Source organism: Paraphaeosphaeria sporulosa (assembly GCF_001642045.1).
Source record: "Paraphaeosphaeria sporulosa strain AP3s5-JAC2a unplaced genomic scaffold CC84scaffold_1, whole genome shotgun sequence".
In the NCBI taxonomy this organism is placed as follows: domain Eukaryota; kingdom Fungi; phylum Ascomycota; class Dothideomycetes; order Pleosporales; family Didymosphaeriaceae; genus Paraphaeosphaeria; species Paraphaeosphaeria sporulosa.
The window spans coordinates 112,918-138,846 of NW_017253360.1; the positions used below are offsets into that span (position 1 = coordinate 112,918).

General features: G+C 55.6%; 10 protein-coding genes across 10 annotated transcripts; 5 read left to right on the forward strand and 5 right to left on the reverse strand.

Annotated features, from left to right (window-relative positions):
• Positions 1–111: 111 nt before the first annotated feature.
• On the forward strand, positions 112–4,658 carry CC84DRAFT_1223890 (WD40 repeat-like protein; the record flags this gene model as incomplete). The annotated part of the gene is made up of 2 exons (XM_018183530.1): positions 112–2,373; positions 2,425–4,658. The coding sequence occupies 2 exons, from the start codon at positions 112–114 to the stop codon at positions 4,546–4,548; spliced, it is 4,386 nt and encodes a 1,461-aa protein (XP_018041533.1). The 3' UTR covers positions 4,549–4,658.
• Positions 4,659–5,615: 957 nt separating this feature from the next.
• CC84DRAFT_1078975 (dabb-domain-containing protein) lies at positions 5,616–5,954 on the forward strand (the record flags this gene model as incomplete). Its single annotated transcript, XM_018173816.1, has 1 exon — positions 5,616–5,954. A coding segment is annotated over one exon (339 nt), but the record flags the coding sequence as incomplete, so codon positions are not given.
• A 54-nt stretch (positions 5,955–6,008) lies between these two features.
• On the forward strand, positions 6,009–6,431 carry CC84DRAFT_1052512 (uncharacterized protein; the record flags this gene model as incomplete). Its single annotated transcript, XM_018173495.1, has 2 exons — positions 6,009–6,201; positions 6,259–6,431. Coding segments are annotated over 2 exons (366 nt in total), but the record flags the coding sequence as incomplete, so codon positions are not given.
• A 1,681-nt stretch (positions 6,432–8,112) lies between these two features.
• CC84DRAFT_1158774 (uncharacterized protein) lies at positions 8,113–9,266 on the reverse strand. Its single transcript, XM_018177067.1, has one exon. The coding sequence runs from the start codon at positions 9,105–9,107 to the stop codon at positions 8,175–8,177; it is 933 nt and encodes a 310-aa protein (XP_018041536.1). The 5' UTR covers positions 9,108–9,266; the 3' UTR covers positions 8,113–8,174.
• Positions 9,267–10,378: 1,112 nt separating this feature from the next.
• CC84DRAFT_1223910 (uncharacterized protein) lies at positions 10,379–11,823 on the forward strand (the record flags this gene model as incomplete). The annotated part of the gene is made up of 4 exons (XM_018183531.1): positions 10,379–10,430; positions 10,486–10,839; positions 10,999–11,211; positions 11,260–11,823. The coding sequence occupies 4 exons, from the start codon at positions 10,379–10,381 to the stop codon at positions 11,337–11,339; spliced, it is 699 nt and encodes a 232-aa protein (XP_018041537.1). The 3' UTR covers positions 11,340–11,823.
• Positions 11,824–12,037: 214 nt separating this feature from the next.
• CC84DRAFT_1210845 (Sec34-domain-containing protein) lies at positions 12,038–14,796 on the reverse strand (the record flags this gene model as incomplete). The annotated part of the gene is made up of 4 exons (XM_018182326.1): positions 12,038–12,901; positions 12,948–14,364; positions 14,409–14,626; positions 14,689–14,796. 4 exons carry the CDS (start codon positions 14,794–14,796, stop codon positions 12,038–12,040), a joined length of 2,607 nt encoding a protein of 868 aa, XP_018041538.1.
• Positions 14,797–15,031: 235 nt separating this feature from the next.
• On the forward strand, positions 15,032–17,213 carry CC84DRAFT_1106451 (mitochondrial protein-like protein Fmp25). The gene is made up of 2 exons (XM_018175144.1): positions 15,032–16,240; positions 16,293–17,213. Exons 1-2 carry the CDS (start codon positions 15,137–15,139, stop codon positions 17,046–17,048), a joined length of 1,860 nt encoding a protein of 619 aa, XP_018041539.1. The 5' UTR covers positions 15,032–15,136; the 3' UTR covers positions 17,049–17,213.
• Positions 17,214–17,435: 222 nt separating this feature from the next.
• CC84DRAFT_1106454 (uncharacterized protein) lies at positions 17,436–22,178 on the reverse strand (the record flags this gene model as incomplete). The annotated part of the gene is made up of 3 exons (XM_018175145.1): positions 21,692–22,178; positions 19,296–21,638; positions 17,436–19,220 (listed from the first exon to the last, which is right to left on the reverse strand). Coding segments are annotated over exons 1-3 (4,473 nt in total), but the record flags the coding sequence as incomplete, so codon positions are not given.
• Positions 22,179–22,857: 679 nt separating this feature from the next.
• CC84DRAFT_558 (uncharacterized protein) lies at positions 22,858–23,626 on the reverse strand. The gene is made up of 2 exons (XM_018186689.1): positions 23,349–23,626; positions 22,858–23,270 (listed from the first exon to the last, which is right to left on the reverse strand). Exons 1-2 carry the CDS (start codon positions 23,489–23,491, stop codon positions 22,913–22,915), a joined length of 501 nt encoding a protein of 166 aa, XP_018041541.1. The 5' UTR covers positions 23,492–23,626; the 3' UTR covers positions 22,858–22,912.
• Positions 23,627–24,584: 958 nt separating this feature from the next.
• On the reverse strand, positions 24,585–25,430 carry CC84DRAFT_1253699 (putative chaperone/heat shock protein Hsp12). Its single transcript, XM_018184390.1, has 2 exons — positions 24,880–25,430; positions 24,585–24,827 (listed from the first exon to the last, which is right to left on the reverse strand). Exons 1-2 carry the CDS (start codon positions 25,002–25,004, stop codon positions 24,683–24,685), a joined length of 270 nt encoding a protein of 89 aa, XP_018041542.1. The 5' UTR covers positions 25,005–25,430; the 3' UTR covers positions 24,585–24,682.
• Positions 25,431–25,929: the final 499 nt, after the last annotated feature.

The following is a 25,929-nucleotide window of genomic DNA, read 5'->3' on the forward strand; positions in this document are numbered from 1 at the left end:
GCCGAGTACGGCAACTGAGTTGCTGTGTTCCTGTTTCTAGCTAGGCTGCCGCCAGCGAAATCGACCGAGATCTTTTCCCCCATCCTACTTTGCTTAGCCGGATGCGAAATGATGCGTCTTTTACAATGCAGCGACTCTGACGGATACCATTCAATGATTGCTTTGCCTGGCAACGAGGCAGTACCTCCCTATGCAATTCTATCACATACTTGGGGAGCGGAAGGCGACGAAGTCACCTTTGATGATCTCATAAATGGCACTGGCACGGATAAACCTGGCTATGACAAGATTCGGTTCTGCGCAGACCAAGCCCGGCAAGATGGCTTGGAGTACTTCTGGATTGACAGTTGCTGCATTAACCAAGAAGACAAGGCTGAGCTGTCCAAGGCCATCAACTCCATGTTTCGCTGGTACCGCAACGCAGACCGATGCTACGTCTATCTGTCAGATGTCTCGACAGCTAAGCGGAAAGTGAATGGCGACGCCTGCGAGTGGGAAGCTGCCTTTCGGAGAAGCCGATGGTTCACTCGGGGCTGGACACTCCAGGAGCTCCTTGCGCCTCGTGTTGTCGAGTTCTTCTCCCGGCAACGCAAACGCCTCGGCGACATGTATTCGTTAAAGAAACATATACACGAGATTACTGCTATCCCAGAGGCTGCGCTTGAAGGAGAGTTGCTGTCGCAATTTAGCGTCAATGATCGCTTGTCATGGATCGAACACCGCGAAACCAAGCGTGAAGAAGATAAAGCGTACTCATTGCTGGGTATTTTCGGTGTCTACATGCCTCCAATTTACGGCGAAGGAATAGGTAGAGCATTTAGCCGTCTCCAAGACGAGATCAAGAAGCTAGAGGAGTGTACACGAGACTTATACGTCACCGATCCACGGCGTGATAAAACGCGTATCGAAGAGACCAAAGGCGGACTTCTAGAGGAATCCTACAATTGGATCTTCCAAAACCCAGATTTCCTCTACTGGCGAAATGACCCGCAAAGCCGGCTGCTGTGGATCAAGGGTGACCCTGGAAAAGGCAAAACTATGCTGCTCTGTGGCATCATCAACGAGCTGAGGAAGTCGACGGTTAAGACATCCTTACTCTCCTACTTCTTCTGCCAGGCAACTGACTTGCGTATCAACAGCGCAACGGCTGTACTTCGGGGTCTTCTGTTCATGCTTGTCAGCCAGCAGCCATCGCTTATCTCGCATCTACGGAAGAAATACGACCAGACAGGCAAAGCAATTTTTGAGGATGCCAATGCTTGGGTTGTCTTATGTGAGATTTTCACAGATATCCTGCAAGATTCGAGCCTGGATAACACGTACTTTCTTATTGATGCGCTTGACGAATGCGTTAAGGATCTAGAGAAGCTGCTAGCCTTTCTCATACAGAAATCGTCTCTATCGCCTCGTGTCAAGTGGATAGTAACGAGTCGTAACCACACCAGTATTGAACAGCGACTTCTGCTCGACAATTTTGGAGCGAGGCTATGTCTTGAGCTGAAGGAAAACACTGAGCAAGTATCCCGTGCTGTTAGCACTTACATCAACCATCGCCTTATGGAATTGGAACAAATTCAACATGACCGAGCACTCCAATTATTTGTTCAAGAGAAAATGCAACAGAAGGCGAATGGCACTTTCCTCTGGGTGTCTCTAGTCATGAAAGAGCTCAAAGATGCATTGGTCTGGGAAATCCTACAGGTCCTCGACGAAGTCCCGACAGAGCTTACAGACGTATATCGGCGGATGATGGAGCGTATCAGGCAGTTAAAGCGCCGTAATCCAGAACTGTGCCGCCGGATTCTGTCTACCGTCGTCGTGACATACCGTCCGCTACATCTGCAGGAGCTTTATGTTCTAGCAGACTTGCCCAATCAAGGGTCTAGCGTAGAGCAAACGACGACGGCGATGGTAAATATGTGTGGTTCGTTTCTTACGATACGAGGAAACCATGTGTACGTCATTCACCAGTCGGCTAGGGATTTCCTGTTGGATGGCGCTGGCTCCAGCGTGTTCCTATCCCGGGCGGGAGAGGTCCACGAGCGCATCCTTTCTAGATCTATGCAGATCATGTCTAAAGATCTTCAACGAGACATATACCAACTAAAGGCGTTGGGATATCCTATCGAGCAAGTTCAGCCGCCGGAGCCTGATCCATTGGTAGCCTTGCGCTACTTGTGTGTCTACTGGGTCGATCATCTTTACGAATGGAGTTCTACCTCTTCACGATATGGTAGTGATGTCTTGCAGAGCGGGGGTCCTATCGACAGCTTTCTCAGAGAAAAGTATCTTTACTGGCTCGAAGCTTTAAGCCTTTGCAAGAGCGTATCGAAAGGTGTACTCTCGATGGCGAAACTAGAGGCTTTGAGTAATGTAATTACTTGCTAGTTCATCGATAATAACGAGTACTAACTAAAAAACTAGGAAGTAACGGCTGTGTCCTTAACCGAGATAGTTCAAGATGCACGCCGATTCATTATGTATCACAAATCGGCCATAGAGAGCAGTCCTCTACAGGTCTATGCTTCTGCGCTTTTATTCAGCCCAACTCGCAGCCTTGTACGGAACATCTTCCAAAATGAAGAGCTAAACGGAATCGTGTTCAAGCCGGCTATAGGCAAGGAATGGAGTAGCTGCCTGCTGAGGCTCGAGGGCCACAGCTCTTATGTCAACTCGGTGGCCTTTTCCCACGATTCAACCCGGCTAGCGTCAGGATCTCATGACCATACAGTTAGAATATGGGATGCTAGCAGCGGCGAGCACCTATTAACGCTCAAGGGCCATAGCCATTTTGTATCGTCGGTGGCCTTCTCTCACGACTCAAACCGGCTAGCGTCTGGGTCATGGGATAAAACAGTCAAAATATGGGACGCGTACAGTGGTGAGTGCCTATTAACGTTTAAGGGCCATAGCAACATCGTTCTATCGGTAGCCTTTTCCCACCACTCAAACCGGCTAGCATCCGCGTCACAAGACGGTACGATGAAGGTGTGGAACACTTACAGTGGTGAATGCCTATCAACGCTTAAGGGCCATAGCGACGCCGTCTGCTCAGTAGCCTTTTCCCACGACTCAAACCGGTTAGCATCCGCTTCAAGAGACTGCACAGTCAAAGTGTGGGAAGCACATAGCGGCGAGTGCCTGTTGACGCTCAAGAGTCACAGTGACGTCTGCTCTTGGGTTTCATCGGTGGCCTTATCCCATGACTCAACCCGGCTGGCGTCCGCATCATGGGACAAAACAGTTCAGGTATGGGATATGCACAGCGGTGAGTGCCTATTGACGCTTGAGGGCCATAGCAGTTTTGTCGATTCGGTGGCCTTTTCCCACAACTCAACCTGGCTAGCATCCACATCCTATGACCGTACGATCAAGGTGTGGGACGCGTACAGTGGTGTATGTCTATCAACGCTCAAGGGCCATAGCGACGCCGTCTGCTCTGTAGCCTTCTCCTGTGACTCAACCCGGCTGGCATCCGCATCATGGGACAAAACAGTTAAGGTGTGGGACACCAACAGCGGCGAGCGCTCCTCAACACTGGAGGACTACAACGATTTCATCGAGGGACACAGCGACCATGTGACATCAGTGACCTTCTCCCACGACTCGACCCGGCTGGCTTCGGCATCTGACGACAGTACGGTTAAGGTGTGGGACACCAGCAGCTGTGAGTGCCTATTAACACTTGAGGGCCACAGCGGTGGCATAAAATCAGTAGCCTTCTCCTATGACTCTACCCGGCTGGCGTCTGCGTCATGGGATAGCTCAGTTAAGATGTGGGACGCTAGCAGCGGTGAGTGCTTAATAACACTTGAGGGCCATAGATCCTGCGTCAGCTCGGTGGCCTTCTCACAGGACTTAGCCCGGCTGGCGTCCGCGTCCTACGACGGTACGATCAAGGTGTGGGATGCCCATAGCGGCGAGTGTCTGTCGACAATTAAGAACCAAAGCAACTTCGTTGAAAGCCACAACAGCCTTTCTGAGAACTCCAGCAAATTCATCGAGTCGGTCGCCTTCTCGCACGACTCGAAGCAGGTGGCGTCCGCGTCCTGGGAAAATACCGTTAAGGTGTGGGATACCATCAGCGGTGAGCTCGTGTCGATACTCAAGGGTCACGGTGGCTTCGTTTACTTGATGGCCTTCTCTCATGACTCGAACCAGCTAGCATCCGCATCGTACGACAAAACAATCAAATTATGGAACATCAGCAACGGCGAGTGTTTGTCAACGACTAAAGTTGAGAACCCACTCAATCGCATCTCATTCGACTCTAGCGACAGCCACATATATACTGACATTGGTGTCATGAACATTAGTGCTTTGCCGATTTTGACTCCAACGTCAACTGGTACCGAACTTGAGATCACTCAGTATCGAGGCGTGGGCTTGAGTGCAGACAACGCATGGATAACATACAATTCAGAGAATCTACTGTTGTTGCCTGCAGAGTATCAGCCATCTCATTCAGCAGTGTCAGGAGATACCATAGCCATGGGTTTTGGAAAGGGAGGGGTGTGGATCTGCGAAGTTCAGAGTGACAAGTTCTAGTAATATTAGAGCACCAACATGCCTCGATTCACGGATGGAATATTTTCGACTACCTCCATTTCATATTGCAGAGATAGCTAGAAATCAGGAAGAGAACACACTAAGCAGGCTTTCTACAACGATACTTCGAGCAGCTTCTGCCCACCTAAGCATCCTTTGAAACCACCACTCTTTACCGCAAGCAAATGAATGGCTCGATCACGCTAACTGGAGGATGGCTCACCTGCTCCTGCCACACCCTTGTGAGCTTTCCAGCGATGGAGTAAGGTTATCATATCGCAGTAGATCACATGGTCGTCTGCGAGATACAAGCAGAAGCTAGGTGCTTAAAATGGATCTGAAGTGCATAAGGCATAGCTTCCGCTAAGCGTGGCTGGCCCCCCTGCTGTGAGAAAGGACGTGAATTGCAGAAACCGAAAGCCGGTTATGCAAGCGAGTGTAGATTCGACTTCGAATCGAGCGATGAGACGTGCAAAAGATTAGGAAGAGAAGTCTGCGCCCTCGTTGGGTGGCACGATGGCGCTGACGGTCCTTTTCATTAGTCCGTACGTCTAGCCACCTATCGTCAGCCAAACAAGATCTTATTCCTTTACTACACCGAGTCCTACGTGGGTTTCAGAATTCTAGGAAATGTGCGATGGAATCGGCCATGGAGCATTCGTCAAGGTGGTGAGGAAGCGTACAAAGAAAGTCTCCGCAGAATGCCTTCAACAACTCCAAGTCACGGGTAACCTCAGAGTGGAAACAGGTATAGCCGGAAAGTAATGGCAGACGAATCACCCCGTGGGGAAATGGGTGCCAGTAGGATGGGGTTGCGCGGAGAATTTTACTCTTTACGCTCGTCCGCGCCAGTTGTAGAAACCATTTCCGCACATTGCCTAACTCGGTCATTTTAGCACTGGACCTGAAATAACAGCCACCAGGAACGTTTAACGCTTTGCACTGGTTCTACTCATTAATTTCGCATGTCTAGCACAAGCTCTACTTCTTATCTACTTGCTCCGTTGACTTCCTCCATCTCCTTCTTGCCTACCAAGACAGCTTTCCCTACCATCGACGAAATAATAATGGCGCTCGACAACATCATGCACATTGTTCTTTTCAAATATCGCACAGACGTTACGTGGAGCGACCTGGAAGATCACTTCAAATCCTTCATGTCGCTCAAAACTCGTTCGTTGCACCCCCAAAGTGGCTTACCACTCATCAAATCGTTGCGCGCCGGAAAGAATACGTCCTGGGAGCCGTTCTCAAAGGGCATGACGCATGCCTTCATCTTAGAGTTTGCTTCACAGGACGACCTGGACTACTATTTGACCGCGGAGCCAGTGCACGTGCAATTCTCAAAGGATGCGAAACCATTGATTGAGGACTCGTTGGTTGTGGATATCAGAGATGGCGTGCTATTCGGGGTTAAGGCGGAACATCCACTCTTGAAAGGAAAAGAGGGCTTGTGGGGAGGAAGCTGTCACTGTGAAACAGTACGATGGACAGCGCGCTTGGAAAGCGCAGAGCATGTGCTCTGCCATTGCGCCACATGTCAGAAACTTGGAGGCGGACCGTACTCATGCAACCAAATCATCCCGAGAGATGAGCTCAACATCGTTGTGGGTAATGAGAATGTCGGTGAATACAAGTACAGGGGATCAAGCGGTGAGAACAAGACAGTAGCGCTTAGGCTGGTGTGTGCTGGCGCTAATGATGGGACAGGGAAGTTTGTGCATTGCTTTTTCTGCAAGACATGCACAAGTCACATCTATCATCACCAAGATGTAATGCCTGAGAAAGTCATCGTGCGGACACTTTTGCTTGAAGGCGGAAGTAAGATGCCGGCAACAGGGGAGATATTTGCAGAAGGGAGACTGGACTGGGTAAACGAGTTGCGGAATAATTTGGAGTCCAACAACTAGGCATAGATTCAACATTGGGCTAAGAGACGTGGTGACTGATGTGTTTGACATCAAACACGTCAAAAGCCTGACCCTACTTGTTCACGCGCCATTCTCCGAGTTGATGGTCGACCTTGTGTCTCAAAATGAGGGCTTTTTCTACAGCGTGACAGGCGAGACACTCACCTTCGTTCGTGGGTATCAAAAGGTTATCAAGTATTCCTTGGGACACGATGACATCAAGAACCCCGCGTATCTGCGCCAAATAGTACACGACAGCATAAAATGGATCCATTTTCTTGGGGAACTTGACTACAATATGCTGGAACACGACTACTACTTCCTCAAGCATCGGAACATGCCACTTCTGCGGGGTGATGGCACGAAAAAATTCAAACGAGGTATCAGCGTCTGGAAAGTCGAATCCATTTTCCAGGACTCAGCGATTGGAAACGCCGCCATTCGGGCATTGCTCGAATGGGCTAAACAATATAAGCATCCATACTTTCAGTCGATATATCCTTGCGCAAGACAGTCTTGTGGCGGAAGGATGTATTGCCTTTGCAACAATGTGAAGGACGCACCTGTGCATCTTTTCCTGATTCGCCCCGTAGACTCTGCAACTGAGGATTGGGCTGCTTTTCTGAACCATCATTCATTGTGGTAACGCTTCATTTGCAGACTGTTTTGGAAGAAGACCCTTGGGCGATCTCGGGCAGCGACGCAGCCAATTCTCTCATCGACACCTGGGTCGGCGTACCTGGAGGTTGAAATAAGATCCAGGCACGACACCGAGTGGGATCAGTGCCAAAAGTCCAGACTGGGTGGCTTCTTGCTCCTCGCTCCTCCTCGAATTCGATGCTCGAGCAAGCTTATTTCTAGGCACAACTGTGATGATGGTCTGCTTCAGGTTGGAGCTCTATTTCTAAGGCTGTATGTACGGCCGTTACAATATGGGAGACATTCGGAATTGTGATTTGAGACGCATCCTACGGGCGATCCTCGATGTTCGCTCAAACTCAAGACTTTTGCCATCTCTTGGGCGGGTTTTCATCGGCGCGTGGGGATTTATGGTGGCCGGAAACAGTCTAGGGAACGTTGTCGGGACTCTGCGGATCCGGATGGACTGGCCGAGAATGGGGTTTGCAAGTCCCTTTTTCCCAACTCGAAAACTAACGAATAGGATTGCGTTTGGCTCAACAATCCTAGGCACTTTATATCTTCACCTCCAGTCGCTCTCAATATTATCATTATGATCATGTCGAGCAACTAAGAAGTAGATCGAAAATGTTGGAGGCTATTGTCCCAATACGACGTGTGAACTTCAGCAAATTGCATCGATGTGTATCCATATTTTGAGTTCTAATAGCACCAAGGTCCAAGGTCTCCCCTCAATTCCAAGTAGGCACTCACTACAATACTATTTCTGCTATTTCATTGGACTGGATGTTCCGTGGAACGGGAGTTTTGGGGTTTCACAATTCCACAGGGTCAGCTGAGCTTGCTTGAGACCGACCGCTCCCTACATACTCTCCCATGGAGAATTCAACTTTCTCAATGCACACTTTGACATGCATATCGATGCCGTGATTTCTTAATCAAACGTCTCTGTAACGTGTCTCTGTAGTTGGTGATTGAACAAGCCTATCCGCTGCAGTTGTACTGCTGAGTGAGTATGGACTCCAAATTAACATTATGTATTAGGATGGCGTCTATATCTTGCGTTCTAGCATGTCGTTACAAACCCCACCACATCAAGCCAACCACGCCCGCAGCCAGCATCCCGCTAAAGGTCACGCCCGCAGCAGCCGACCCCTCACCCGTACCATTCTGCCCCTGCTTCGCCTCTGCGGCCTTTGCATCATCCCCACCCGCCGCTCCTGTCTCCTTGGCCTTCCCGCTCTCCGATGCAGAAGCCGAAGGCGCCGACGATGCAGACGACGACGAAGCCGCCTCCTTCTTAGGACACTTGTTCTCGTACACATACTGCTCCGTCCTCCCCGCACATGTCCCCGCCTTGCTCGCGTCGTACGTCCCATTCGGGTACTTCCAGCACGTGCCCGAACCATACTGGCTCCCGCCACCCTCACCCGTATAGAAGATCGCAAACGCGCAGTCGTCCTCGGCGCACTGGCTCAGACAGTCCACGGCGCCCGAACTCGCGGCGCAGGTGGACCAGCACTTATCATCTGGCTCGGGGTACCCGCAAACTTCGGCAATGGCGGAGGGCGACGCGGTAGCTTCGCAGGCGCCGGACGTCGGGGTCGCAGCGTCACCTGCGCAGGTGGGCTTGTCGAACACAGAGAGGTAATCGCACCCCGTCTCTCCCTTGGTCTCATCGAATTTCTCGCCGGGATACAGCCAGCACGTGCCGGTGCCGGTATACGGGTTGCCCGCGGCGAAGATGACGAAGTCGCAGGGCGGGTGCGCGTTGCAGTATTCCCAGCAGTTCGCTTTCCCGGAACTAGCGACGGCGGTGCCGGGCTCAGGGGAGGGGTAGTCGCAGAGGGTGGTCACGAGGTTTGCGGTGCATGTTGAGGATGCGGTTGGGGCGGTGCTTGTGGATGTGAGGGTGGGCGCGGGGCCGCCAGTTGCCTGTCGCAGGCCTTGGGAGAGGACCGTGGGTGCGTGGGCGAGGGCTAGGGATGCCCAGACGGTACTGGTCTTCATGACTATGGTTGCAAACGAGCGAATGTGCTAGCGAGTGTGGTTACGCAATTGCAAATGCAGGGCAAAATAAAATGGAAAAGGGAAGCTGCGATGAAGATCGACCCGAGGGCGCACCGGCAGATATATCCCCTCCTCGCCGGGCGACAACTCAAATGCGCAGCGCAAATTTAAGTGACTGTTCTCGAAGCCATTGAGAGCTGCCTAACTCAGGTAGAGGCGATCCTACCGGATAGAGGGTTCCATCTTGGCCCCCAGGTGCGCGTCGATTGGATAGGCCTGCTAGTGTGGGCTTGGCTGGCCAATCCGATGTGCCACGCCAGCCCTGTTTTGAGCCCTATGAATTATGCTAGGGTCTAGTTGAGTCATGCGTACGGTTCTCCCACCCATGCTAGCAATGCCTCACGGACCTGCCAGCGGTATAGCACCTAGTCATACTACGAAGACCGGTTGTGGATGGCATGGCGCCATTCGCATGCACCTGGGCATCGGTATGTACAGGTTTACGGTCGCCGAGTATAACTCTGGTCCAGCTCTGTTCCTCGTACTGTCTAGCCCTGCTTACCCTAGGCATCGTAACATATACCTAGGTTCTATTTTTACCACCATGCATTCTTCTCTCTTCCATCATCCTACACGTGTCTGCAACCTCGCTGCACCGTAAAAAAGAGTCACCAAAAATTGATCCCTAGAGCAAGCAATAAGACTTGCGGGCCTACCAGCCTATGCAAGGGTAGATAGGCATAGATACACTGTTTCTGCAACTCTAAGCGGTACTGTAAGATCTTCCTAACATTGAGAAAGTGGAAGGAAAACACTCCCAGGAGCGTGCGGGATTCTCCTATTCAACCACACCTTAACGCATACATAAAACCGCGAGTGACGATCTCACCTTGACCAGCGCCAGGATCGGGTCGCTACCAGCTACTAAACTACCGAGCGATGTACAACGCGAAAGCAGCGTGGTGTTCCCCAGATTCTCGGCAGTTCACCTCTGCAGCCTAAATACCGTCTCAGCCAACACTCTATCTCGAGTGCTGCAATGTCAAGAAGGAGTGCAATTGGCCCAGATTGCTTTACCAGCCTTTTTCTACTGGACGCCAGGATGCCAGAACAATCTCCATACCTCGATATATTGCTAGATGCGGGCATGTGAGCATGCCTTGACGGCGTAGATGCGCACATATAGGACAGCCAGCGAGGCCTCTCTCTGAGCGTCCTCCCGCGTCTCTCGTGTCCCACCCATACACACAGACACACAACGGCCCTCCAAAATGCGGTTCCTGCACGCCCTCGTCCTCGCCGCAACAGCCGTCGAGGCCCACTGTGCGTTCCCAATGCTCCTCCCACCCCACGCCTACCTAACATCCCCTCTCCCTAGACACGTTCCCCCGCCTCGTCATCAACGGCAAGCCCGACACCGCCGACTGGACGACGACCCGGCGCACCAAGAACGCAGACTCGAAAACGGGCATCGAGAACCCGGCCTCGGCCGACATTCGCTGCTACCAGTCGGCCAACGCGGGCAGCGTGGCGACGGTGCCTGCTGGCGCGACGATCCACTACGTGAGCAGCCAGCAGGTGAACCACCCGGGGCCGACGCAGTACTATCTCGCGCGGGTGCCGGCGGGGGCGAGCGTGAAGACCTGGGACGGGAGCGGCGCCGTGTGGTTCAAGATCAGCACGACGAAGCCGCAGGTCGATGCGCAGAAGCAGATGACGTGGCCGGCGCAGAGTGCGTTTTCCCCAGCCCTCGGCTTCCTCCATGTTTTCCTTGTCCCCAACTCCCCGTGTTCCCCTTCACGCACGACGATTCCTTGCCGTTGGCAATTGGCGTCCTAGCACCACGCTCCGCGCCGTGTCGTGGGTGTACGTTAACGCGGACCTGCCGCAGACGAGTACAAAACCGCAAACACCACCATCCCCGCCGCCGTCCCCGCGGGCGACTACCTCCTCCGCGTGGAGCACATTGCGCTGCACATGGCGATGCGGTCCGGCGGCGCGCAGTTCTACCTCGCGTGCTCGCAGATCACGATCACGGGCGGGGGAAGCGGGAGTCCGGGGCCGCTGGCGGCGTTTCCGGGGGCGTACAAGGCGAGCGATCCAGGTACGTTTGCGCTGGCAGTGACGGGGGAGAAGGCTGACGACGGAGCAGGGATCCTCGTGGATCTGAGCAAGATTGCGAGCGCGCCGGATAGCTATCAGCCGCCTGGCCCGGCGGTGTGGACGGGGTAGGTCGTCGAGGATGGGTTCAGGCGGGCTTGACGGTGCGCCGGGCTGAGGGGCAACACTCGACGTCACCCTCCTGCTCTATTCCATCTCTTCCCGCCCCAATCCTCTCTCCTCCTAGCAGCCGCCCAGCCCAGCGGTGTGGACGGGGCACGTCGTGTCGCACATACGCAGCGGGCGCACTACACCAGACAGGGGTCGACATAGCGCCCCTACCACACGCAGTATCACATCCAGCACCAGGAACCCCGTTCCCTTTCCTTCCATTCCACTGCATCTCGTTCAACGCACTGATTCTTCCACAAACCGCACCCCTCCCGACTGCACCGCCTATCCCCCTGTTCGCCGAGCGTGCATCTCCCGTCTTTCTCTGCCGCTTTGGTAATGTACCGACTTGCCGTGTAACCCCTCTCCATGTATACCCTCCGGTCTATTCTCTTTCGCACCTACCCTTTGCCTGTCTCTTCTACGTGCACGCCTGCTCAAGCTGTCAAGATGTATGGATTGCTCTCGTTGTGGCATCTATCCCATGGAGTAAAGCATGTTATTTTCATCCAATCATACTTCGTCTTGACGTTGCAGCACTCCAAATACAGTGCTGGCGGAGGCGCAGTAATCAGGCTCTGCACGTGGTGAATAGCCGGGCATCTGGGGCACGCCATATTGCCTTGGTGCTGTGCACGACGAAAGAGCTCCTGTCCTGATTACATCCTGATCCTGATGCCCGTGCCACCCGTCCTCTCCGTGCCCGTCCGCTCGCTGACAGCCCGCATGCTGTCATCATCGCTCTCGCCCCCACGCCCTTCATACTCGTCCTCGCCAGCCCCGAGAATCCCCAGCCCTTGCGTCCCCACCCTGAACACGCCCCCGCACCACTCGGAAAACACGTCAGGATCCCACACCCCATCCGCGGGCCCCTTGCCCTTGGCGCTGCGCCCCGCGCCGTTCAAGCTAGGCGTGTACGCCGTGTCGAACCAGTCCTCGTACGTCTGCCCCACAGCCTCCAGCACCGCGGCGACCAGCATCTCGCGCGTGCGGTGGTCCGTGATGTACTCCTCGAGCTTTCCGCGCAGGAAGGGCGTCTCGTGCTCGACGTTGTTCCGGATCTTGGTCGTGCGGGGCGCGGCTTCGGCGGGCGGGACTTTGATGACGGATGTCCCGTCCTTGGACTTGATGGGCTCGGTGATGCGGTTCACGAACTGGCCCGTGAAGTCGTTGATGGCCTGGCGGAGGACGGTGTCGACCTCGGCTTTGGCGTCGAGCATGTTTTCGACGACCTTGGGGATGAGCAGGCCGACGAGCTCGCGCGGGTTGAAGAGGTTGCCGCGCGAGCGGAGTTCCCAGAAGGTGTTTGTGATTGTGGAGACGTCGTACTGGAGATCGGTCTCGGGGGTGACGAATTCGATGTCGAAGGCGACGATTTGCTGCTTGAGAAGGAGGAGGTGGGAGATGAGAAAGAGGGCGGCGTCGGTGGGGGAGGCGGATTTGGAGATGAGGGTTGAAGCATGACGGAGGGAGACCGTGGTGCTGTGGACGATGCGGTGGGCGAGGTCGTCGAAGACGGAGGACTGACAAGATTAGCAGAGTCCATGTGTGCCGGACGTGCAAGCTTACATGTACCAGTCGGTAGATTTTGCTGAGCAGCCAGATAGCCTTCCTCAGCGTGGGATACCAGTCTTTGAAGGCGGCCTCGGTGTTGAAGCTGTACTTGGCATCGAAATCATCCTCCTCGACCACCGTGGGCGTCTTTGGCATCTGGGGGGTCGGTGGAAGATCGGTCTTGGGTTCCTTTTTGCCCGAGAGGGCTGGTTGACCAGACTTGGAGCCTGACAGCGCTTGCTTCTTGTTCTTGAGAGGGTATTGCAGGTCCTCTGGTTTCGGCTTGTAACGCTCGATGTCGTCGCGGAGAACGGCAAGGGACAGGAACACAAGTCGGTTCTGGGCATCGTGCAATGCCGGCTGCACGAGATTCTGGAAGTCGAGTCTGGGCGCCTCGAGGGGTGACTCGTCGTCGTCGTCGTCTTCCATGTATTGCGTCTGGATGAAGGTGGACAGTTCACATAGCTTCAGGATCTGGGTTTCGTGAATGGTACGCGGGCGCAGATGGTCGTACATGGGCTCGCACATGGCCTCGAGATAGTCGTACATGCCGCGGTCGCCGTCGAACCACTCGGCCCAGAGGTCGGACTCGTCGGAACATATCCGGCGCATGTAGCTGATGCTGCTACGGGCGAAGGCGACCAGATCGTTGGCGGAGCTCGGTGCTTGCGCGATTTCTCCGATTTTCTTGGTGACCATGGGCAGGATCAGGCGACCGCGGGTTGCCGAGTAGCTCTGGTACAGTTCGTTCATCAAGCTCTGGTACTCGGCCTCGGCGCCGGGCTCTGCACCCGCGGGGAGCACGGCGCGCTTCTGGATCTCGAGCCCCATCTGCTTGAGCTCGGGTGCGCCGACCCGGAACTTTGCATAGAGCAGGGCCGAGGACGTGGTGTCGTTCAGCTGCCGGTCAGCTATGCGCTTGGCTACGTCTGCGGCGATCTCGCGCAGCGCATTGGTAAAGTGCACGCGGATCAGGGTCAGGGCGCGGGTGAGGAGCAGGCGGTACCTGGAGCGGTAGGTGGCCGACTCGCGGTGCTTGGGATGGGCGTGCATGTAGTCGAGGCAGCTGTCCAGGTTGGCCAGCATGTCGGTGAAGTCGCTGCCGCGCACGATGGCGGCGGCGCCCGGGGCATTGAGGCGCTTGGTCATGGGCTCGAGATACAGGTAGTAGCGCAGATTCTGCTCCATGTCCTCTGCCAGCGTGGTGATGCGCTTCTGGTCGTCGATCAGGCCCTCGCATTGCGTGCGGAAGGCCGTGGTCTGGGCGTCGACGGCCTGGAAGGAGGCGGTGAGCGACGCGAGGGTGGCGAGGGCGTGGGTGGTGTCGGCGACGATGGTGTCGAGGTGGGCGCGGGTGAGGTGCAGCTGGTCCTGGTACAGCTTGTACTCGTCGTGGCTGGCGTCGAGCAGCTCGTCGTGGACGCCGTTGTACCTGCGCGGTGAGCATGGGGCTGGGGGTGCGGTGGGGCCACGCACCACTGGGCGAAGGCCAGCTCGTTGCTGATGTTCGCTCGGGACCTGGGGCGCCCGCTGCCCTTGTCCTTCCTCAGGTGGGCGCGCACGGCGCCGTAGAAGTCGCTGTACGACTTTGCGCGGCGGGCCACGGTGGCGGGCGGCGGGCCATTGAGGGGCGCGGCGGCGTCGCGACGGGACGCGGCGATGGCTTCTGCGCGCTCGACGTCAGCGGGGCCCTCCTGCAGTCAAACAATCAATACACGTCGGCGTGGACATGGCCAGCAGCGGAAGGTGGGCTTACGGGGGGCTGCTCCAGGCGCGACGACTCGCGGCGGCGGTGCGTCGTCTGCTCGGCGGGCTTGACGGCGCGCGGCACAAACGACGAGTACCACGCCGCGTCTTCGTACATGGTCGAGGGCGAGGGATGAGCGCGCGAGCGAAGGGCGGCCGTGGGTGGTGACGGACGGGCGCTCGCAGCTAAGCTACGCGCGCCTCGCCCGTCGCCTGGCGCTTGTCGCTTGCCGTCGTGGGCGGGGCGTGGGGTCGCCTGCTCCCCATCCGCGCGCCCCGGCCTGCCCGCTCCCGAGCCGCGACGTCGAGCTCGCCAATGGTGACGTTGTCGACTTCCGAAATCGCCGCTGGCTTCGCCGCATCGCAGCCGTCGCCGCCGTCCAGCCAGCGCGACGCCAATCCCCCCAGCACCACGCGCAGTCGCTCCGCCATGCCGCCTGTCTGACCGCCCGCACCCAATGCGACCCCCGCCGACGCTCGACACCATCCGCCACACGATGCTCAGCACCAGGGGCCTCTCGCGCGCGACGGCTCGAGCTGCCCACGCCCCGCGCACCAGCAGGGCCATCGTCACCAGAGGCGCCAGCCAGAGCCGAGTGCGCGCCCTCCCCCACCCGTACGCCCAGCGCCGCCAGCAGCGCTTTGTCCGCTCCCTCGTCGCCGTCACCGCCCTCGCGGCCACGGCCACCGCGTGGCAGTGGTACAACGGAGAGCCCTTCCTGCGCGACGTCCACGCCGAGGAGCCGCCCCGCGAACAGCACGAGCTGACCTTTGAGAAGCCCCGCCGGAAGCCGGCGTCGGCCGAAGAGAACAGGACCATCATCAGCTCGCAGCACCTGCAGGTCCAGAAGAGCTGGGAGAACCCCGGAGTCTACGCGTGGGGCTCCAATGCCGGCAGGGTGGTCGCGCCCGACTCGAACGAGTCCTTCGTCAAGACGCCCCGGCGGATACCCTTCTTCGACGGGAAGCTGCTCAGGGACATCAAGCTGGACAAGGCCTTTGGCGCCGCCATCGACGAGAGGGGCGACCTCCTGCAGTGGGGAACTGCGTTCTCCAAGGAGACCACACAGCCAACACCCACGCTGAGAGGAAAGAACCTGACTTCCCTCTCCATCTCGCGCGACCGCATCATAGCACTCTCCAAGTCGGGCCATGTATACTCGATCCCCGTTTCGCAGCAAGAGCAAAAGACGGGCCCCAAGCCCGCCTCCACATCCTGGCTCCCGTTCTGGGGGTCCTCCAGCGACATTTCCTACCGCCTGCGCACACCGCAGAACCTAGGTTGGAGCGAGCGCGTCACCCAAGTTTCGTCGGGCCTGGAGCACGCGCTGTTGCTCACCTCTGCCGGACGCGTCTTCTCCTTTGCCTCCGGAACCCAAGACTACCCCCGTAAAGGCCAGCTTGGTATCCCAGGTCTCACCTGGGAGTCGCGCCCGGACGGTGCCTTCGACATGCCCCACGAGATCACGACCCTCAAAGGCTTTCCCGTGCAACACATTGCAACTGGAGACTTTCACAGCCTGGTCAGCGACGCGGCGGGCCGAGCCTTTGGCTTTGGCGACGTAAGTGCCATCGTTCCACCTCTCCCCTCATCCCCCATGCTCATTTCCACAGAACTCCTCCGGCCAACTCGGCTTCGACTTCAACCCCGAAGCCACCTTCATCGACGCACCCTCCCTCCTCCCCACCCAGCGCCTCTACGCCGGCACCGCCCAGCAAGCCTCGGTGACCAACGTCTTCGCCGGCGGCAACACCTCCTTCCTCACCATCGAAGCCACCAAGCCCGTCGCCGGCGCCTCCCCCAGCGCCTCCCGCATCCAAGCCGACGTCTGGGGCTTCGGCTTCGGACTCACCGGCCAGCTCGGCAACGGCCGCTGGACGCACCTGCAGTCCACACCCACCAAGCTCCCCGCCTTCTCCAGCCTCTACGAATACGACGAGCCCACCTCCACCGTGATACCCATCCGCCTCGCCTACATGTCCGTCGGCGCCGCCCACGCCGCCGCCGTCATGGACAACGTCGCCTCCGTCGCCGTCCCCGCCAACACCCGCCGCGCGTCTTCCAGACTGACCGAAAACGACACAAACTGGGGCCGCGACATCCTCTTCTGGGGCAACAACGAGTTCTACCAGCTCGGCACGGGGAAGCGCGCCAACGCGCCGAACCCGACGTACATCCAGCCGCTGGACCAGGCGGCCGAGGTCGAGCGCGAGAAGGCGCTGGGCGCGTTTGGCGAGAAGAGGGAGCGCGAGATGCACAGGTTCCAGATCACGCCGCGGAACAAGGTCAAGGTCAACGGGCGGACCGTCGAGATGGAGCAGCGCGTCGCGTGCGGGCGGGGCTGCACGGCCGTGTTTTCCGCCGTCTAGGTCGCGGCGGAAAAGGAGGCAGCCAGCACACTTTTGTACATAGGAGACGTTTCTCGAGCCGGCGTTCTGCGCACTGCCCCTCGGCATTGCATTGCATCTGTATCATATCACACAATCTACTCGCAGCTATCAGGCTCGCCCCGTACCAGCACCACTACCCGTGCCATCACACTACGACGCAAGCGCAAGCCGTGGACGTGCGCGCCCCTCTGCGTCGCCGCATCGACGACGAAGCGGCGCACCGGAGCCCTTTGTGGTGTTTCTCGCCCCGTTCCGTCTCTGCCTACCTCCCCCGCATCCTTCCACTGCCTGCACCATCTCGATGGGCCATGCCGGCACAATCTCCAACGAGCACCTCGCCCCGTTTTCGCCCTATGCCTCGGCCAGCCAGAACGCGTCCCACGCGCGCTTCCACTTCTCCTCCTTCAGCACCCGCAGCCACGCCTTGAAGTCGACCCCGTCTTCCCCCTCCAGCATGACGGCGCCGTCCGTGACGCCCTTCCAGCCCTCGACCGGCCCCTTCAGATAGCGGTGGTTTCGCCCGCAGTATGCCCCTCCGACCGCGGCGTGGACTGACGAGGTGCCGTCGTTGTACGCCTGGCGCTGCTCGTAGCACGGCGCGCAGAGGCAGGTGTCGGCGCAGATGGTGCAGAAGTACAGCGTGCGGCCTTTCCAGGCGTGGTACGAGGTGCGGTCGGTGCACGCGCCGCAGCACGTGTAATACATCTCGCCGTCGAGGTCGCCTTCGTTGGTGGGGAGGGTCGAAGTGGTGGATGCGGCGTCGTCGTCGTCGTCATCGTCGTCACCCTCGTCGCCCTCGTCGGCGCTGTCGCCGTCACCGTCGCCATCTTCCCCGTCTTTTTGTGCCCCCGTCTTGGCCTCGGCCTGGCCTTCAGCTCCGTCACCTCCCTCTTCTGCATCAAGTGACTTGTCCACGACCGAGAAGACGGCGGATATCAGCGTCCTGGCTTCCTTCTCAAACCCACCCATGACATCCAGCACCATGGCCATGTGGTGTAAATTGTCCGAGTCGTTCCACCCAACGTTGTCAGTCAGACAATCATAGCAGACGTCGAACACCTGCTGAAGAATCTCCTGATACTCGACCATTGGCCCCATCTTCTTGACCATGCGCGCCAGCACGAGCCGGTGGTGGTTCTCCATCGACTTCCAGCTCGAGACTGACCGGGCAAGCGGCCGGCTGGTGACGCCCTTCATCTCGGCGATGATGGCTGCTTTGCGCTCCGGGTCGCCGCTGGTGCGGAACTGCTCGTAGAGGAAGTCGCTGATGAAGTCGATTGTTGCCACCATGGTCCAGGCCGAGTCTCGCCCCGTGAAGCGATACGTCGATCCGTCGGACTCTGTCTCCAGGATCTCGTCGGCGAGTTGCTTTGCTGCGGACAGGTCGCCGCGCACTCTCCATTGTGCGTACGCCAGCTCCAATCGCATCGGTGCGCCAGCCTCCACAGCGTCGAGTAGGTCGATGATTTCCTTATAGGTCTCGACCATAAAGTCGGTCTCGTTGGCACGCCCGCACGCCCGCTGGAAGGCTTGGTGCTGGAAGGCTTGATCCTGGTCGTCGTTGTCGTCGTACTTCCACGTAGCCCACGCCAGTCGCTCAAGAGGGGTCCAGCTCCTCACTGCATTGACGATGGCAGCAGGATCATCGAACTTGTTCGAGATCAGAGAGCCAAGTTGGTCCTGCAGATCCTGGCCCAGCATGGGCGTGTCTGGTAGTGTGCGTCGTGCCGCTTCATAGCTTGCTACAGCCTCCTCTATCAGGGACTGCTCAGATTCGATCTTAGCACGTGTGACAAGGGAGCGGCGGACCAGTGCGGGAGGTATGTTTGTTGTATCGGAAAGGCCGGATTTGATCGTGCTGTAGGCATCCTCGTAATTCTCTTGCCAGTACAAGATGTTCGCGAGGAGATCGGTCGCCTCGAATCTCTTGGTCGGATCCGATGATGCGACTTCCACGGCGTTCTGAGCTTTCGAAAGAGCGTCTGCGTAGTATCCGGAATCGTATAGCAGCAACGCTATTGCGTACGAGGCATTGTCGTCTGCAACATCTGGGAACGCTTTGGAAATGGCCAGAATTTCTTCCGATTCAAACGTCTCTTCGTCAGTATCCTCGTCGTAGTCTATGTCACGAAGCATTTTGTGGAGGTCAGTCTGTTGAAACGTTAGTAGCTGCCCTTGTAGGGGCAAACATAGTACTGAAACTGATGATGCTTTTGAGATGCTCACCCTTCCCAACGCACTCCTTGCAAAACCGTAAGATTGATTAGCAGACCTCAGATCCGTAGCAGAGAGCCACCTCCGGATGTGGGCTTTGGCCAAGTTGATGAAGGCTTTCTGCCAGTTGGACGATGTGTCTTTGACCCATGCACTCGTGCTTTCGTTCAGTTTGCCTTCTCCCAGTTCGCTAGCTATTCCAACAAAGTATTTGACTTTAGTTTCCAGGCCTTCTGTACCGAGAAATTCGTAGTATAAATCTTGCTTCTCGATGCTCGCAGCCACTTCATCTTCACCATTGAACACCGCCCCCATAGCCTCCAAAAGTTCGATCTTCTGCTCTTCAGTCGGGCGTCCTAGTTTGTTGTACCACCACACCCAACCGAGATGTATGAGCCAGGCATACCCTGCAAATCCACGCAGCCTGTCACTAACATCCGTGCCAGCCTTTTTGCGGAGAATCTGAGAAAGGGTAACGAATATCTGCCGATGCGCCTCGAAGCCAGTCGTACGTAAGCTGCCTGGGTCTTCATCAAACTTGGCGACCCTGAAGTAATCGCGCATGGAGCGTTCCTGGAACTTTAGAGGAAGGTTCCAATCATCGTAAGCACTCTCGTGACGATTACCTTGAACCTTCAAGTCGTCCAGTTCAGAATCGGAGGGAGAAGACAGGTCAACCTCTTCTATGCGGTCCGCAATTCGCAGGAAACGGCCGAGTTGGGGGCTTTGCAGCTCTTCTTCAAGGTCGAGGTCTCCTGGAAGCAGTTCCACAATCGCCAGTGCTTCCGAAAGGGTGATCGGACGCACAGCGAAGGCGATCCAGCAGAACAGGCTCTTCAAGGCTTGCTTTTGCTCGTTGCTCGTCTTGCGCAACAGGTCAGACAACATGATGCTGTATAGCTGCTCGAGGTTTGCCGGCATCTCTTGCTCCAGGTGTCGAAGAATCAGCGGCTCGCGGCTCAAGTTGTTGAACCTTCTCAGTACGTGCTCCGCATAAAGGAGGCAATCGGCCTTTTCCTCCAGTGTGCTAGATACTCTCTGTCTCATGTACTGGCTCAGCTTCTTCAGTTCAGTGTCGTTGTCGAGGTGATGCCAGATCAGAGTTTTGTAGTCGGGCATTTGCTTCTCTTTCGTGACTTCTATGCTCTTGCTGCCAAGGTCATCCATTTCCTTGGGAAACGTAGAGGTTGGTGAGTTCGAACGCGTTGTGCAGAGCACACTAATATTCAACTCCGACTCGGCGATTGTCTTCAAGAACTCAAGCCCCGCAGGACGTTGCACGCCATCAGGAGCTAGCTCGTCCAATCCATCGAATACAATCTGCAGCCGAAACGGCGACGAACTTTCAAACAGGGGTGCGATTACCTTTTTCCAGATATCTTTCCAGTCGTCAACATCAATGTCTTTATCCTCTCGGGAAAGCTCCACATTGATCTTCTCGCATAAATGGGCATTGCGTTCGGCCATTTGAATAACGAGCCAATTAACCGCGTAATAGAAGCACCGTGTCTCGTTTCTAGTTTCTCGGAAATAGAAATGCACAACACAAGTGTGCCGAGCAGGGTCCTGTTCCGCCAGTTGCACTAATCGTTCATGAGCGGTAAGCGCAAGATGGCTCTTGCCAGTGCCTGGAGCGCCAGCGATGTAGAGCAGTTTCGATGTTTCCTTTTTTTTGTCTTGCGCTAGCCAATAGGTCCACTCTTCTTCTCCAAAGATCCATGTCGACATTTCCGGTATGAGGGTTTCCTTGAGATTGCGATGTTCATGTTCAGGGTCGATGAGGTCCCAGAAGAAACTTCTGACACGGCTCGAGGTTGGCGGCTTTCCCATCGCGCTCTTCTGCTTTCCGCCGTGCGATTCCTCCTTGCGCTGTTCCTGGAAGACGCTCAAAAGCTTACGGATGTCCTTGAGGTCATTACGCACATTTTCCTGGCTTTCAATGACTGTCGTCAGCATCTTGCTTTGCTCTTCGAGCATCCGGGTCTGCATTTCTTCGTTCTCCTTCAACTCCGCGCTCATCGTCTGCAATTTCTCCGTATTACCAAGTATAGCATACTCGGTAGCGGATTGTAAGCGAGAAATTCTCGTATCCATCTTCTTGCGGGCGCCTGCAAGTTCGCTGTCTTCTCCGCGAATCATATTCAGTATCCATTTCTTGAAGCGCTTAAGCTGGATGTACTTGGTCGCAAACCCGCACATCTCCAAAACAGAAGTGAAAACGTCCATCAAGCAGTTACGATACGCCGGATAACTTGGGAGCCTTGACTCAAGGATTGTGATGCGTTGAAGGAAGGCATTCATGTCTTCGAAGAACGCTGTCACGACATCGTAGTCGGCTGAGACTTGTCTGCAGGCCTGGTCCGACGTCAATATTGAAGGTCTTAGTACGGGGTAAAGATTGAGCGTACCGAAAGCATGTAGGTCAGGGCTGTTCCGATCGCTGCAGCTGGAGGAAATGCTGGTGTCGCAGCAGCGATAATCTGCTGCGCACCCTTCTCGATGTAATCCAAATTCGATGCGAATAAAGTGCGCAGCTTGTCCACTTTCTGGCTGTCGTGGCGAAACTTGTGGAAGGCGTTCATCTGCTCTGTACCAGCCTTGATCATCTCATCCACACTGGTGTACGTTGGCACAAGGCCCTCGCCGACGATGCCTTTGTAGTTCCGTAGCGCATCGTTCCAGAGGTCCGATACATCTCTAGTGTCTTTGTCCAATTCTTCCTTGATGCGTTTGACGTCCGTTTTCTCTGTCATGGTTGGACGCTGTTGGCTAGGTTGGAGCTCTGCGTTAAAAATAACGCGGTTCTGTCGTCCACAGCCTGTGACACTGGTGCGTGTCGTGCCGCTGTGATGTTGAAAACCTGAGAGTGTTGAAGCTTGACCTGGCCGTGTACACTATGTCAAAGGCACTTGAAGCGAGCATTTGGGGGCTGATCCACTCTTGTATATCCCGGCGAAAGCTGCTAATCTTGCAGCATTCGCCCGATGCCAGTTGGCTGCAGCCGGGCCCCATTGCTTCTGGCATTTGGGCATGTTCTAATGCAGCTAACAAGGTCTCGGCGATGCTAGCGTCGTGCAGATGGCGGTCATAGTTTGGGGGCCGTTTGCTGACCGATCTCAGATGTATTGCGCATCGCGCTGCAACGAAAAACATTGGGTATAACAGAAGTTAGGCAATGAGAATGCTTACGCGAGTTGAATGCGCTTGGCAGCTGAGCTGATGAGCGACATGGTGGAGTTTGGGCAATGCTGTTGTTGGGAGAAGCATGGTTGGCTGGCGGCAGGCGCTAGGTATGCAAGCTAGCTGATCTTACTAGTAATGATCATGCAAGCAGGCCTCGTACTGCCCCCAAACAACAGAGGCGGGGATGGAACTTAGTACATCTCCAGGCCTTCTTGTTCGTCGGCCATGCTCAGTTTGATATAATCAACGCATGTGAACGGATTGCTGTATGTGTATATGCGTCAGCGCCAGCTCCCACAATGTACGAGAGCTCCAATGTCCCGCTGAATGGTGTTCATAACCGGGCTACAAATAAACTTCAATATCACCATGACAGTGCGCAATTATCCTCAGCTGGAATTGTTTAAGAAAATTTCGATCACTGAATTCGTTACATGCCCATTGTTCTAGCGGAGTTCTGAGCGTCCAGTCCAGATCATCTTCCCAAGTAACATCCCCCCGGTTCTCGTGACTTCCAATCCCTCAATAACATCCTCCTCTCTCTTCCTCTCTCTCTCTCTCTCTCTCTCTCTCTCTCTCTCTCTCTCTAGCAGCTGTACACAGAGCACGCCGTCAAGCTGCAGCAGCTCTGTCCGCCATTCTTGCACGGGGTGCAGTACGACTGGCGTGCGGCCAAGTCCCTGGCAATGATAGTTAGGACGTCCGGGTTCACCTCTGCATTGGCGACGGGAGAGGCGGATACGGCGGCGGCGAAGAGCGCGGTTGCGAGGAGGGTGATGAACTGCATCTTGAGAGGTGTCGGAGCTGCGGTTCAAAGGTTAGCTGAAGGAATTCCAGAGAGAGAGAGGAAGGCACGGTGGATGGGAAGCAGTTTATACTCACTGGAGTATAGTTCGGATGAATGAAGTAGTTCTTGGATGCTTGTGAGAGGTGCTGACGAAAGAGTGACTCAAAATGGCGGAATCGAAGAGTCTTTTATACTCCATTCTCGCGCGATACCACAGGTACTTCCCCTCCTGAAGCATCTAGGGAGCCAGCTCGGGGGGTTCTAACGCGAGACACCACCTGCGTAAACGTCTACTATACCAGATTCCTACATCAAGAGAGACCTCAGCATACGCCAGACGCACCAATCGTCTGCCTCGTGGTTACTAGCGTATTCCTATGCATTGGGAAGTAGTAGGCATTTGGCTAGCCATTCTGGCTTCTTTACCAAAGACGTCCACCACTTCTAGTGTATATGCTGTGCTTGAACTAGCTCGCAGCAATTATACCCGGCGTTAACCTTACCACCTCTAGTAATTCGCTCCAAGCGCCTCCGCTCTCGCACGGGAGCCACCCGCACCCGCCTGTGGAGAAACGAAGCGAAGGATTGAACAGCTCGTACCGTTTATGCGGAGTAAACCAAGCTTTGCACGAGCATTGGTGGAGGAACGCGATCTACACAACATCCATAGTCGCCTATGCGTGCCGTTCGTGGAGAATTCATGGAGCGCCAGGTGAAGGAGTGAGGGGACATGTATACGCAACGGCTGCGCCAGGCTCCTTCGACGGCCCCGCGTCTGGGAGGGAGGATTGCTGTATCGGGGAGCGGAAGATGCTGCGGCGGTGTCATGTCCACGGTTACTTTGTGGTCTCGTTGGGGTGACTAAAAGCTGGGGATTAGCCGGTGGAAGGGGCCGAGTGCAGTGGGAAGACTCTTGTGGTCTGGTCTGAGGGGAATAAAAGATGGACTTTACCATAGCGAACGGAGAAATCATGCTCCCGCATGCGACACTCTAAGGTTGCTGGTGCATGGTGTAGTTGCGCGCAAAGTGTTGATACGGAGCTGGTTCTAGGGTGAAGGGTTTGGACGTAGTCATGGCCGTTCCAGTGACCGTGTACACGTAGTGAGAGTTGAACGTACCCAGATAATGGTTGTGAGTGACATTTCTTCCAAGAAGACGTGGAGGCGAAGTCGAAACAAGCTCTATGGCGTGCTTGCGCCTCAATCCCCCCGTGTCGGGTACACCGCACTAACTCCAGGAACGCCCGCTACTCTCATGTACGAAACCTCATTAAAATCGTCACAGAGCACAAAAGTTGATAGAGCGTTTAGAATTGTTCCATTATCATTTCCAGCTAGCCAATGGGCTTGGTATCATTCTACTTCATAAACCTAGGTCGTCGCCAACAGCCCCCGACGTCCCTATCGTATCATCATACAGTCATAGCATCTAGTGCTTGTCGAGGCCAAGAGCGTGCTTGCCCTTGTCGAGGATGGAGCCGCCGGAAGAGCCGTGGGCGGTGCGGTCGTGGCTGCGGCCGACCTTGTCGGTGGCCTCCTGACCGAGAGACTTCTCGTGGTCGGGCTGGACGCCGCTGTAGATGTTGTTAGCATGACTTCTTGAAGACAGAGTATTGAGTAGCTTACCGGGCGAACTTGTCACCGGTGTCGGTCACGGTCTCCTTCATCTTCTGTTGGGTGGACTTGGTAGAGTCGGGAGTAAGACCCTCACCGAGCTTGGTGTGGAAATCCTTGCGGCCGGCGTCAGACATGTTGGTGTATTTTGAGTGGGTGGTTGGTTTCGTGTGGAAGTGGCTTTGTAGGTGTAGGAGCTGATTGCAGGTGCTGATGGAGAGCTGGAAATGGAGGAAGACGTGAGTGTTTAAGTACACCTCGGGCTCATGGGCCACAGCCCTTGAACAGCAGGTACGTCATGCTTGTTGCTTCCAGCGATTTCAGTGCAACTGACAGTCTGGAACAAACACCCTTTCAGAAGGTGCGCATGACTGAAGGCGATCGATGAACGTCACAACGAAGACGAGCGACTGGCTGAGACGTGGACATGCGTACTGAGGATCTCGATCTAGAGGCCTTTGTCGCTCTAATTGGCGGCTTTGTATACGAACTTGGAGCGATGCTGCTGTTTCTTGCTGGTGTTGTTTGAGCATCGAAGCGCTACGTCATACCGTTGGTAGCCGCTATCGACGGATGCGGGCAAGCTCAGCCTGTCAAATCAGGGTTCGGCCACCCGCGCATATGAAATTGAGGCAAACTCGATCTTACGTGGTGCAGAATCTGTACTGCGAATCTCTGCGTGCAACTGCCGGCGCAAGGACTTCTGCGTACAGTATGCGTTCAGCTCATCGTGACGTAGGGTTATCGTAATTGTGCGTGTGCTGTGGATAATCATGGACGACTCAATAGAAAGGCGACTATTACAGTACACAATGTGACAGCGAGAACGATCGAAGAACATCGTTGCACTACTGTGCAGCCACGGCACGGCGTACAGTAGGGGAGGCTGGATCAGGGTCGGGCACGAGGGCCCTTCCGCTGCAGGAGGATGATAGTCTACGGGACGGAAGCATCGAGCACAGTAAAGCACTTGCTGACCCAGGTATGGGAGCTCTGAAATAACGTGAAAGATTTGGATGGCTGGGTTTGTAGCATGTTATCGCAAAAGTGATGTCGCTCAGC